Source organism: Manacus vitellinus, unplaced genomic scaffold, assembly GCF_001715985.3.
Source record: "Manacus vitellinus isolate BGI_N305 unplaced genomic scaffold, ASM171598v3 scaffold_7_pilon, whole genome shotgun sequence".
NCBI classification, from domain to species: domain Eukaryota; kingdom Metazoa; phylum Chordata; class Aves; order Passeriformes; family Pipridae; genus Manacus; species Manacus vitellinus.
The window spans coordinates 29,786,471-29,799,353 of record NW_021940813.1 but is presented as its reverse complement, the minus strand read 5'-3'; the positions used below and the strand labels follow the sequence as shown (position 1 = coordinate 29,799,353).

Here is a 12,883-nt window from a genome sequence, read left to right as displayed (position 1 = left end):
TCGTTGATCCATGGAGCCTTTCCAGCGAGATGTCAGTGAATCTTTTCCTTCTCTGTATATTGTCTTAGCTCTCCACAATTGCTTTCCTTCTTTACTTGTGCATATGGTTTTGTGTGGAGTGCTGCTCTCCTGCACTGCCGCTGAACAAACGGAGCAGGAGAATACAGCATAGGTTTATAATCTGGGGAGGAGCACATTCTTCTGACAGAACTTCCCTTGAAGCATTTTCATTGCTTTAGTGTGGGTTGTACATATGGGATCAACTCCTTGGCTGTCATAAATCTGCATAACTCTGCTGAGATAACAAATGAAGTTAAACTGCCCGACACAATATGTGGATTAGGCTAAAAATCATTTGGTTTAGAACAGGGGGGTGAAATCCTTCACAGATTTACACTTTGTGCATTTCCAACTGAAGTCAAATAGGATTGTGCCAGAGGCATGTATCAGCATAGGATTTGGCACAGCATTTGTACTTGCACTGCTGTGCCAGATTAGCACTGTAGAATGGAAGAGACAGATTGCAAACCACAGGTGAGTCAAAAGCTAATCACATCTCAACTCTAAGCTGTTAAAAGTGCTGCTTCCTTAATAAAAAATGCCATGAAAACAAACAGATGGGGGGAAAAGATAGTTCTAAATTCTACATTTAATAAAATAACCATTTCAAAAAACTTATTATACCTTGCCAGTGTCTTTAGATGAGTTTCTGATATTTACAGACAAGTGGTTATGAATTTATAAATGCTTAATTCATGTTTTTTTCTCTTATGTCTTAAAATCAAGTTATGCTTTTTGTTTCAATAATAATTTGAATTATTATTGTAAATTATAATTCCTAAGTGCAAACAAAAAAAATCAAGTACATTAAAATTAAACAAGTCTGGACCAGGATTTATTAATTCGTAACATAATAAATTCTCAAAAACACCAGAATAAAACTGTAATGTAGAGATGGGGAGAATAGACAAGCAGGATGGAGGCTTCATGACTAAGATGGCACTAGGTATTTTCCATAAATCACACAATACCAACAGAAGTTATCAATTATGAAGTGCTGATAATGGCTTTTGTTGTCATTCCTTTATTTTCAAGCCATTATTATCTTTTTCCCCTCACTACCATCTTGTTTTTCAGTAGAACAGGGCTACTTGGAATTTCTAGAAGCCACCTAACTGGCTTCCTTCCCGTCTTCCTCTGCCTTCTCTAGATTTTTATGCTGTGCAAAGTTTGTGTGAAGTTGTTACCACTTGTATTTCATAGAGTACTGTAGCCCCTTTGTACCAGTTTGTCTGTGGCAACATATTTTTATTAGCTGCTGTTTTTTATTAACCTCTGTTTGGAAAATTCTAAGGAGGAGGAGAACTTTAGAAAACAATGTTTTCCAAAAATGGGTGTCCAGTCATTTACATTTCTTTCAGTTAATGAATTGATTTAGGGACTTATTTCCACTGTGATTAAAAATTATTTCTCACACTCTTCAGACTACTCTGCTTTAATATTTTGTCCTATAGCATCTATCAATGCAGTTTGTTTTTGCACTATTCCTTTTTCAACTAATTATCCTGGTAACTTGAAATCTTCTCCTTCTTGCTTGTCATCAGATTTAAATCAAACCTTACATTTGTCATTCTGTCAGAAAAGCAATGTTTGAATGTTTACTATTGAAAAAATGGATTAAGAACATTAGTGCTTTCAATTAGTGAAAATACGTAGTGAGGGCAAATCAACAGAAAGATTTCTGTAAATTAAGTCATCTGCATGACATATTGATGAGCAGTCAGAAAATTATTAGTTGAGTTGTATTTCAGGGTGTGATTAAAAAAAAGTAATTTAAAAGTGCTGAATCTTGAGATTTGTTGCTCAAGAGCATGCATTTTCAACATCTATATTTTAATTTAGAGTTATTCTTGCTTAACCCACTCAATAGTAAGCTCTGACACTTCAGAAGATTTTATGGCATCACATTTCCAGAACAGGGCATTTTTTCAAAGGGCACAGATGTGCTATGGAAAAAATACCTGGTTTTGCTAGTTGATTTATGCTCATGTAGTATATTTGATTTAAAGAGACAATGTTAAACCCAGAAGATTCTTAAAGCTTGTTCTTGTCTTCAGGTGTTTTTTCCCCCAATACCTTTCAGGGTGTATATTAAAAGTCCAGTTTTGAGGAAGTCATTCATGACACCATCCCCGTATGCAATAAGCTGTGCTTTCTGCACAGCCATGACACTTCCCTGTGATGGCAATGCTCCTTTGCCTCTCTGGGAGAGACCAGAAAGAGCTGATGGGTCTCTGGATTTGTCAGGAGCCAGCAGTAGTAGTGGAGAAGTGGCTCTAGGATCCAGCACCAGCTCATGCTGCAGCCTTCTCTTAGCTTTCCCAGTGGGTAAAGCCTTCTTTCCCGTGCACTGAGATCCAGCTGGCAGCAGACCTGGGGCAGGAGCCTTTTTAGTCACCAAGGCTTCCTAAGCCTCTGATGGCCCTGCATCCTGATGTCCATACTCAGGTGTGATATTATCATTCAAAAGTTCTTACCATGGTGTTTCCGAAATGTCAGAGCTACTAAGAGAACAGAAAGATTTGTTTTAAAATAAACAATTAGTAAATATATGTTTCTTGTGTTTCAGATGCTGTCTAAAATTCCTAAAAGTTTCAGGCCTTTTTATCTTTGTAGTTGTCTGCTCTGTAAGTATTGAATTTGCAATCCTCTCCTGGCCCACATTGCCTTAGAATTAGTTCAAAATGGGCTGTGATATTTTCTCTTAGCTCATAAAAAATGTCTTGAGGTTGGGGGCAAGATGCCAAAAAAAGACAATACTGTACAGGACTTCATGTCCTGTTCAGTGAATTAGTCAGCACTCAGGGCAATGTGGTTGGGTAAGCAGTTGAGTTGGAAGAGGAGGCAGCTTACACACAAATCTGTCCCTTATGGATGCTTGTTGAATTTAGCATGAGTCTTTTCGTACTGGCACCTGAGGAATGCTCCTAGGAAAAGATGTGCTGGGGAGGATGCACCAGCAATGGCAGTGCCTCACAGCGTCAAAGCCAGAAGGTCATGGGGAGATGGGCCTCTCCTAACTGGGGTGGCCAAAGTGCTGCCCTCTCTTAACAAAATCTTCAAAATTAGAGAAATCTTAGACTGCAAGACTTGAGAAAAATTTCAAAAAGTTGGAGTTTATTCTTTTAGCTGTTGTTAGGAACTCCTTTTTGGGTAGCAGGGCTTCTGTGTTGGGGGAAAATATATGACGCGCTGCATTTCCTAAGGTATGGGTGTTGTTTTACAGACAAATCTTGTCCAAAGAGACATTTGGGTAAAATACATCAAATATGTGACTTTGGTAGTAAGTTAACAGGAGGAATATTACTTACCCTTCGTTAAGTACCCCAGAGGTGCTTTACAGCTGTGGTGGAAACACTTGAAAATATTGAATCAGTCTCACAATTGAATGTACAGTTTGAGAGAGTCTTTTTAGCTATTTGAGATAAGTTTAGCAGGTATTTTTCAGTTTTTGTGTCACTAATGAATGTTTGGGTTTTATACTTGCCCTAGATTTTATTCGGCATTTATCCAGATCAAGGTGTTCCATGGCAGATGTTGGCTGTATCACCTCTGGAAAGCTTCTGTATCCTTCTTTCATTGAAAACAACCCTGATCTGAAGTTTTATTGATAAACTGGTTGAAAGGGTGGGTGTTTTCTGTCTTATACCCTGGGAGGACTGGGTGTCCTCAGAGCCTTGGCTGTGTTTAGGTTTGTCCTTTGACAGAGGCCACAGCCATGCTCCCTGTCCAAGTCTTACTGAATGGCACCTGTTGGGACCAAGAAACTGTTCAGAAGAACAAGCAGTAGAATAACCACAAATAAAAATGATTCATCACAGGTGAAGAGATCTGAATGTGAAAAGTCTTTGAGGGATGAACATTCAGTTAGTAAACAAACAAAAAACCAAAAATTACAATAAATTGTAATCAATTATGTTTCTTGTTCCCACTATGCTTTTAGTTTAATCAGTCTGATCCATAATCTGCTTGACTTTTATTTCACTAATGTTGAAAGAAGATTCACCTGTAGACATATTTCACAAACTGCTGGAAGGTTTCTTGTTTTGAAAAGCTGCAGTAGAGTTTAATTTTGGAAATGCCGAGTTCTCCTATTTAACTGGTCAGCTCCATGATTTTGAGCGGGGAGAGTCCATTTTAAATAGATTTGATTATTAGCATTCTCATTGTGGCCAATAATGACACTATATAATGTGCTAATTAGTAGGGTAAATGAGGAAGAAAATGTTAGTGCCTGAGGGCAATTTATAATTAAAAGTTGAGGTTGCTTTTTGGAGGAAATAAAGGGACTTTTAGTAGGATCAGTGACAACTTCAACTGTAAACTCCCATCAATATACTGTTTACGTCAATGTTTTTGTCCTCCTTGAACCAGATGTATATATAGAAAAAAAGACTGTGAGGCAAAGAATATAGTCAGATTTTAGCAAACTTTTCATCTTCCTTAGAGGTCCTAAAAATGGGTTTTTCTTCCACAGAGCATAAATTAACTTAATGAATGAAACAACCTCTCTAATTCTTTTTCCCCTTTGAATATTTTTTATTTTGTAACTCTAGTTCTCTACTGCACTCCTCCATCATTTTTCCTTACAGAAAACATTTAAAAATAATTCTGTTTGTTGATGTTGTTAGAAATGTACTAAGCATTTTGGCTGCAGGCAATGTTCAAGCTGTTAAATAGATGGATGAAGACCAGGACCACGTGCAGAGGCAGGCAAAGGAGCAGAACCTCAAGGCACAATTGACAAAATGCTATAGAAAAGAGTTTGTTAGGGACTCACAGAACTTCTAAAACTGATGGAGCACAGAGAGATAGGATGGATCCAACATAGACAAAAATTGAACTGGATTGCTAAAACTCCAAAAAGGGGGGGAGAAAAGTTATACAGCACTCTTCCAGTGGGGAAACCAGTAGGGACAGAGTGGTTACTTGGGTTACAAGTGGCTAAGCTTGTTATACCATGAGGCAATGATGTAGAAACAACCTCATAAGCTACAAACAGGAATAGGAAATCAAAAGAGACGACTACAAATACTAATGCAGAAAAAAACACAGTTAAGGACATTATGCAAAAATGGATGCTAAGACCCAGGGAAAAGGTCTTCTTTGAAATGGTAATATCCTAGAGAAGCTAGCATAAGTGACCTGGTCATAAATCAGAACAAATAATATATAACTACCTCAGAAACTTGGTGAAAAATAATCCATACATATAGCATTCTCAAGGTACATTTTACAGTAGGCAGAAGAGGATATACAAGTAGATGTTAAAGAAAGCCTAAAGTCAGCCATGTGCATACAAATATAAGAGAGAATCTCCGTCAAACGTGGCTTTTTGGCTGCCTCTGTACATTGAATTAATTACATGATGAAGGGTAGAACAGGAACTAGATATTTTGTGGAGTGACTCATCTCAGCTACACCTGAATTAGTCATCGTAGGCTCTCTTTATAGTTAATAGAGAGAACTGACGTTTCTCGTGAGCAGTTCCTCTCATCTTTGCCTAGTAGTCTAAATGAAGCAATGAATTCCATCTTAAAAACACGCTCTTTTCACTGTTTTTAAGGAAGTAACAAACTCAGATGCAGATGTCTACAGTACATATGGTAAACTATGGTGAATGAATACCAATTTAAATGTTTAGATACTGCATCCCATTCTATCATGTTGTCTACACGAGCCACATAAAAATGAAGTACTATGAGTTGAATCTCACACGCTCTTCTATACCTTCTAAGACCAACTAGTCAGAACACCAAGATCAGAAAAAAAATGGTTCTTGGTTTGGCGGTGAGTAGCGGACCCAGTTTGGTGCCAGGTGTAAACAAAGACAGCCACTGTGTAATGCTTCACAAAGCAAACACAAACCCAAATCCCTTAACAGGCTAACTCACAGCAGTAATGTAGTTTCAAGAATAGAACTACATCAAAATGAGGCAGTTTAGTGGAAGTGAAATAAAAAAAGAAGAACTCTGGCTGTAAATTATGTCAGGGGGATTTTTTTCTTTAAAGGAACACACTGGAGGCCACATTACAAAGAAAAAGTTCAGAAGAGAGAAAACATGCTTAAGCTGCAGAATAAAAGGAGATATTAAAAATAAAAAGATATTTGAATGATTAAAATTTAGAGAAAATCACGTTCTGGCAATTTAAGGGAAATATAAAACCGAAGTAAAGCAGAACAAAAACATTCTGAAGATCATCTTGCTAAAAAAAATTTGCATTTGGATTCATATAAGCATGTCTGAAGTTTTCTTCTGGTTTATTTTGATTCCACCTTTCATAAAGGCTGCTATCTCCTGCAGTCTAACAATGGAATTATGACAGCATCTCTAAATATTGTTTGGAAAAAGATAATTCTGATGGGATTTCAGACCCTCAGTGCAAACTGGTGAATGATGTTCTGTCACACTTGCAATCAAAGGAGAACCTTTTTTTTTTGCTATAGATCATTCTGATGGTTTTATAAGTGCACAGAATGGAATGGAAAAAGTATCCTTATCTTTAGAGGAAAAGAAGGAAGAAGCCACTCTTCTTGAAAATAAGGTTTAATTTCCCCCCCTTTAATTTTAAGCATCCTTTCTAATAGCTCCTGAATGTGTCATCTAGGTAATTACAGGATTTATTTTAGAAGTATTTCTTAAAAGGAAGCTGCCATAATTATGTGCACCTGAAGCTTTTCAAGACATAAATTGCTGCACTCCTAGTAAAAGGCAGACTGTCAAAAGTTGTCCCAAACCGTTGGGTTAATGACTTCAGGTCAGCAGATCTTTTAGAAGTTATAATTAACATCTCTAGTTAAAGGTATAGATATAGCTCCAGTTGATACTATTATTATGTATCAATCAGGACAGAAAGACTGTAATACCAAATGGCACTTAAAACTTTCAGAAACAAAAGAGAACTGTTGTAATTTCTGTTTATGTTTGCTAAGGGCTATGTGTGTAAATTCTTCCAATTGGACTTGATCTCCTGTTTTGTTGCATGTGAGGTTATCTTTTTATCCTTTCTTTTGTGATTTCTTTAAGCAAATAGATGTGTGGGAGGTTAATTTTTTTAATGAATGGCATGTGGGTGTCACTGGTGGTGATTGCTTGCCTTGCTAAGCAGGGTGACATTTATATTACTTTGAATGCATTGGCTGCCCACCTGCCACTAGATCTGCTAGGGTCTTTTTTAGATTACTGTGAGAGATTACCCTTTACTAGATCCAGAAGGACTTCTGCATAATGTCACAAAGCTTTATCCATTAGACAGTGATCTAAAATGGATGGTCTTAATGAGGCTCACTAGAGGTAGGGCAGGGCACTGTTCTGGGTCCCTCTAACTATGCTGTGTTTTTTCTTCTCTTGTTAAAGTCTCTGAGTTCTGTGGGCAACACATCTTTTGGGAAAATTATTTTGCTAGGTATACAATTTTTTTTTACAGGTTCACTCTTTGTAGTAAGCTCAGTTAAATGTTAGGTCTTAAAACCATTAAAATACTCAAGCACGTGATTAAGATTTATGATTTAAACAGAACATATATGTGTAAAATCAAGGGGGTTTTGTTTGTTCGTTTGTTTGGGGTTTTTTTGTTTTGTGTGATGCCTTAACTTTCTGTCTGTCACAGATGGGCACAAAACAATTACAGTATTGCTCTAGTATAGTAACAAATAAACTGTGAACTGTTTAAAAGCTCTGACTTTCCTCCCCCCAACCCCTGCCTTCTCCAACCCACAGGGATGCTTCTTTTTCAACCATGCCAGGAGTGGACTATTACAATACTAGGTTTAAATAGTCCTAGATGCTTTGGGACTAATAGAACGAGAATTTTCAGTGGGTTTGTGGGTTATGATTGGCTGATTTCTCAATTATATTACACTAGGAATGTAATTTGACCACATGTCATATGAGATATCTAAGGAGGAGAAAAAAGAAAAAGTAGATGAGGGAGCTGGAGGTGAAGGAGTCTGTGAGAACAATTAAGAGGAGCTTGAAAACACATCTTTCAGATGTTTGAAACATTGTGAGCAAAACTTTGCCTAAGAAACAAATCCTCTGGCACTAATAGGATATTGATTTAGTTTTCCCTGTGGTTGGAGTTTCTACAATTTCTACAGTGTTTTCACCGGTACAAATTCTGTGATGTTAAATTGCTGAGCTAACGGTGCAGCCTTTCAACTAGTACAAGCGCTTAAAGAGCCGTACTTCTCTGTCTCCCTGTGTAGTTCCGTATGCTATTTTGAAGCTTTGCTATATCTGCAATAGCTTCTGAAAGGACTGGTGATCCCAAAAGTCACCAGAGAGGTGTATTTGTTTTGAACTTGCAACTCCTGTTTTCTTAAGAAACTTGGTCAAAACAGTACTGCTTGGTGAAGAAGTAGACATTTATTCTGTTCTTTTCACAGTTTCTGAAGCATTTCAGCTGAAGAATGTGTTTTTCAATATAAATTGACCAATTTATTTTTTTTCCTAGAGTTTGTACAGCCTATACTCATCTTTACTGGAAATGTTACACCTTAACTTTATTAACAGCTATGAATCTGACTGACTTTCGTGATTCTGCTCTGTTGAAATTAGACATAGGAGGCCCATTTGGAGCACATGTGGTTGATGAGCAAACAGAAGAATACATCATAGTACAAATCAGCCAGAATGAAGACACAGGATCAAGGAGGAGACGCCAACAGCAGGTGATGGTGTCTAAATTTTCTTTCACTTTTTCTGAGGTGTGTTTTATCAGTTATATTTCCATCACCACTGTGTGAATTAAGTGGTTGTGCTTTTTCCTGCTGCGAAGTGTATCAACTTCAGCATTAGAAAACTTATTGTAGTAAGAGTAAAGTTACATTTTCTTTTGCCTTTATAAGACTTCCCCTGGCTTTCTATATTAAAATTTCACAAAACTTATGCCTCTTGGCTGACACAGAGCATGGAAATTCATGTATTTAAAACTGCCAATATTTAAAAAGTTGTCTTTGAAGGCAAAAATGATTGCAAAGTGCCTTTTTGTGCTCAGTGAAATACATTTTCACATTTCATTGCAAATTATTTTCTCAAATGTGTCACATTTATTGGCTTCGTTTCTCTTAAGGCTTTCTCATTGTTGATGTTGTTTGTAACAAGTTCCTTCTGCTCTTCCCAGACAATTTGGTAAAAGAGGATTTTTTACAGCCTGTCATTGGATATCACTGAAAAATAAAGATAAGCCTCATCATTTAATAAATAGCACTGACATAAAAACAACTGCCTCTCATTCTGTATACTACAGGCTGACCTGCCTCCACCAGGACCAGCACAGCTGAACAATGCCATCAGTATTCCCACTTACACTCCATCTCACAGTCTACATCAAAAGACTAATCCCACTACCTCAGTGTGGGGAACAATACCACAACAGCAATTACCCTCTTAAACCACACAGCCCTGTGATGAGGAGGTTGCTGCAACCTGTGCTGCTGGCAGTGATCCCCAAGCAGCCTTTGAGCTGCTGTGGGGCAGCCAGAGCACAGCTGGCTGCAGCAGCCCACCTCTGCTGGCACACCGGTGGTGATCCATGACTAAAGGATCATTTTCTTCACTGAATTTCTACTAAGTCCTCTTTGTGATGTCTTGGGTTCATGATGTTGCTTCGGTGCTTTTCATTGCCTCTGCCTCATGGATGTTAGTTTTCCTCCCAGTCAGTTTTAGAAGTGAACTATGTTGTAGTCATTGACCCTGTCTGCCCTAGATGCTCCTTATAGTCAACGCAATGTGTGATTTCGCATCCCTCCTCTGGAGGACCTCCAAGAGGTGTCTGTCATTTCATTGATTGAGTGAAGGTATGAGGATGAGTTTGCTCCAATCTCAACATATGTAACATACCTAGTCAGGGGGAATTAATTTAGACTGATATGTATTATACCTGACCCATAAAAAATTCTCCTAAATAGTCAGGAGAGAGAAAAGGAGGAATAAAACCTTAGATCAGAGGCATATCATTATCACTGACTTCTGTTAATATTGCCAAATGTGACTCTCTTGCAGGTGGTATACAACTGGTCTCTACCCTTAAGTTCAAGAAGAAATCAGCAAATCATCACAACTAGAACCTTTCAGATACCAAACAGGTTGGCTAAGAGACTGAAAAATGATCCATTGAAGCAGTAGTTTACATAGACTTGATTATGAAGGAATAGAAAATGTTTTAAAAATAGTCTATCACTGCCTGATTCAGAGGGGTGGGAAAGGATGACTTCTTGCTTCTTTTTAAAAGGATTTACAAGGCTGGTTTGTACATAAGTTACTTTCCAAACTATTTAGAGGGATAGAGTGAAAATGTTTGAGGAGTTGCTTGCAATCGTAAAGATATAACATATATATTTACAGGCACTCAAGATAAAATTAATGCACAAAAAAGCATAATAGTATTTCATTCCAGGAATAAGCAAAACTTTTTTTTCCTTTCACCAGAGGCACCATCTTTGTAAACATTCAAGCTTTCCTACAGGAGCCTGGAAGCGTTCCTCTCTCCATGAAGCATCAATACCTTCACGCAAATATAGAGGCACAAGTAACAGTTGCATCCGTCATCTTAGTAGGTGTCTACGTGCTGATCATATTTGAAGTAAGCCAATCTTATTTTTTCCCCTGCATTGTAAATGGATCACAAGGAAGGGTTTCATTCTTAGGTTTTGATATGATTTTAAAATCTGTATGCTACTTCTTCATGTACCATCAGTATTGCTAATGACATGAATAAGATATGTGTGAGGAAATTGTTCTGAATTGTAACTGATTTTGGCAAGTTACAATGATCTTGTACATTTTTGTATTAGGTTCTAGAAGTTTTTTAACATTTCAAGAGAATTATAGTTTGGCCATTAGAGTATAATACGTCTGTATTATCTTGTAAAAGGTGTGAAAAATTTGTTTTAAAGTTAATTATTTTTTAAGGTAAGGTAAAAGAAAAAAACCCTTTGGTTATTTACCTTCTCTAAGGTACCTCAAGCTATGAATTTAGTGTAATTTTAAAAGGTTAAAATGAACACACTTTTTATTAAATAACATTTAGGCATTCTTTCACTGTATTATTTGAAGAAAAATGAAGTCTGAGTTAAGATGAAGTCAAGGGACAGGGAACTTTAAACATACATTGCAACGTCATTCCAAAACCTTGAGGTACCAAATCCAATGAAAATGCATTGTATCACAATAAGAATGGAAAAAAAGTCAGAAATCACACAGAAGTCCAACTGGTTTATTTGAACTGAAAACACTTACTGTCTGGTTAACTTAAAAAAATAGCAGATGGGGAGGAAAGTTTTTTAAAAATTTGTTTTTAATTCATATGAGCATTCACACTGTCAATGAATTCTCTGAGTTGAATCATATCCGATTTACATTAGTATGAAACAAAGAAATGAATCAAATCAAGTCTACAAGGTGCTCCATAGTAAATATGTCCACACGCTCATTTTTCTTCTACATGTCTTGCATATTTTTAAGTTTTTCATCTTGTTACCCATTAAAATGTTAAGATAGTTGAACACCACCTAATCAAATATCAATAATGGATGCACACAACACTACAGATGCTTCAGACATTTAGATTATGTTGTTCAGCAATGGTGATTTCTTTATGGACTGAAAAATGCCTCTATGTACCTTATAAATGAGGAATGAGATATAATATTAAGTGTGGAGTGGGACTGGACTAGATTTTACTGTAAAGATATGTAGACATGCAGCACAGCATCAAAGTAATCTTAATACTTTTAAATGCAGCTTTTATATTCCAAAAAACCCCAACTATGCAACTCTTTAGCAACTGCAAAAGCATCAGGTTTTAAATGTATGTAAAGGGCGGTTTTGTGTTTGCTTCCTGGAAAGCTGCTTTGGAACAATGCATGGGGAAAAGGAAATAAAGGCTTGAAACTGAGAATCAGAGATAGGGAAAGCATTTGTTTTCCTGTCGTTTTTAAGAAAAAGCTTTAAAACAGCTTGTTAACTTATTGTTTCTGTGAAAATATCAAGGAAAGATTTCTGCTGTGGGCAGAAAAATTATTTCTGCAAATTCAAAGATAGAAATGAATACTTAGAAGTAAACTTCTTTGAAATTTAAGGTGTGAAAAGTCGTGTATTTTGTCATGATGTTAGCTATTTTCTACATCACATCTGTAGGAATGACAAATGCTACAACCAGAGTAAGTTTTAAACTGTAGGTTTTTAAGCTGGAAATAACTATTACAGAAACAAAACCGGAGTGTTATATGGTTCCCTCGTGGATTTCTTGCAAGCAATGGATGTTAATATTGTTAGACTATGTAATAGTCGCTTTCCTTATATTCAGTATTTATAACTTTGGTGACTGGAGTCCTGCTTTCTCAACACATTTCACTCTCTATCCCATTAGCTATTATCACTGTTACAGAAATCAATGGGTGTTACTGTGGGAGCAATTTTTAATGGATTTTCATTTTCAGTGTTGCTGCTCCCAATCTTTTATCAGTCTTTATTAGTTTCCTGTATTTTATTAATTATTATTTGCAATATAGCTTCAAATTCAGACAGTGTTGACACCCAAACCAGTTTTAGAGCTGTATGTTCACATACTTTCTTTAAAGATGAAGAAAGATGAAGCATTTTATCTTTTCAAATCATGAGAGCCACACAAAGGCATACCTTCTGTTCCTTCAACACAGCCCTTTTCCCCAAACATGAATCATAGATCTTGTGCCCACAAGCTGCTCAACCACATTGTCCTTATCTTTTAATCCTTCCTTCCCCTTCTCCCTGTAGTCTTTGCTACCTTAGTCACCAAGGACTGTGCAGAACAGGCTGCAAGAGCTTCTGCATCCTGC

The 12,883-nt window shown here is 36.9% G+C and overlaps 1 protein-coding gene across 1 annotated transcript in view; it reads left to right on the top strand.

Moving 5' to 3' along the window:
• OCA2 (OCA2 melanosomal transmembrane protein) overlaps positions 1–12,883 on the top strand; it is a 172,071-nt gene that overhangs the window by 24,239 nt on the left and 134,949 nt on the right. The window contains exons 4-8 of the mRNA XM_008931958.3: positions 2,630–2,687; positions 3,553–3,625; positions 8,577–8,734; positions 10,068–10,150; positions 10,494–10,647. Of these exons, the coding sequence (XP_008930206.1) occupies positions 2,630–2,687; positions 3,553–3,625; positions 8,577–8,734; positions 10,068–10,150; positions 10,494–10,647 (526 nt within the window). The remainder of the gene's footprint in view (positions 1–2,629; positions 2,688–3,552; positions 3,626–8,576; positions 8,735–10,067; positions 10,151–10,493; positions 10,648–12,883) is intronic.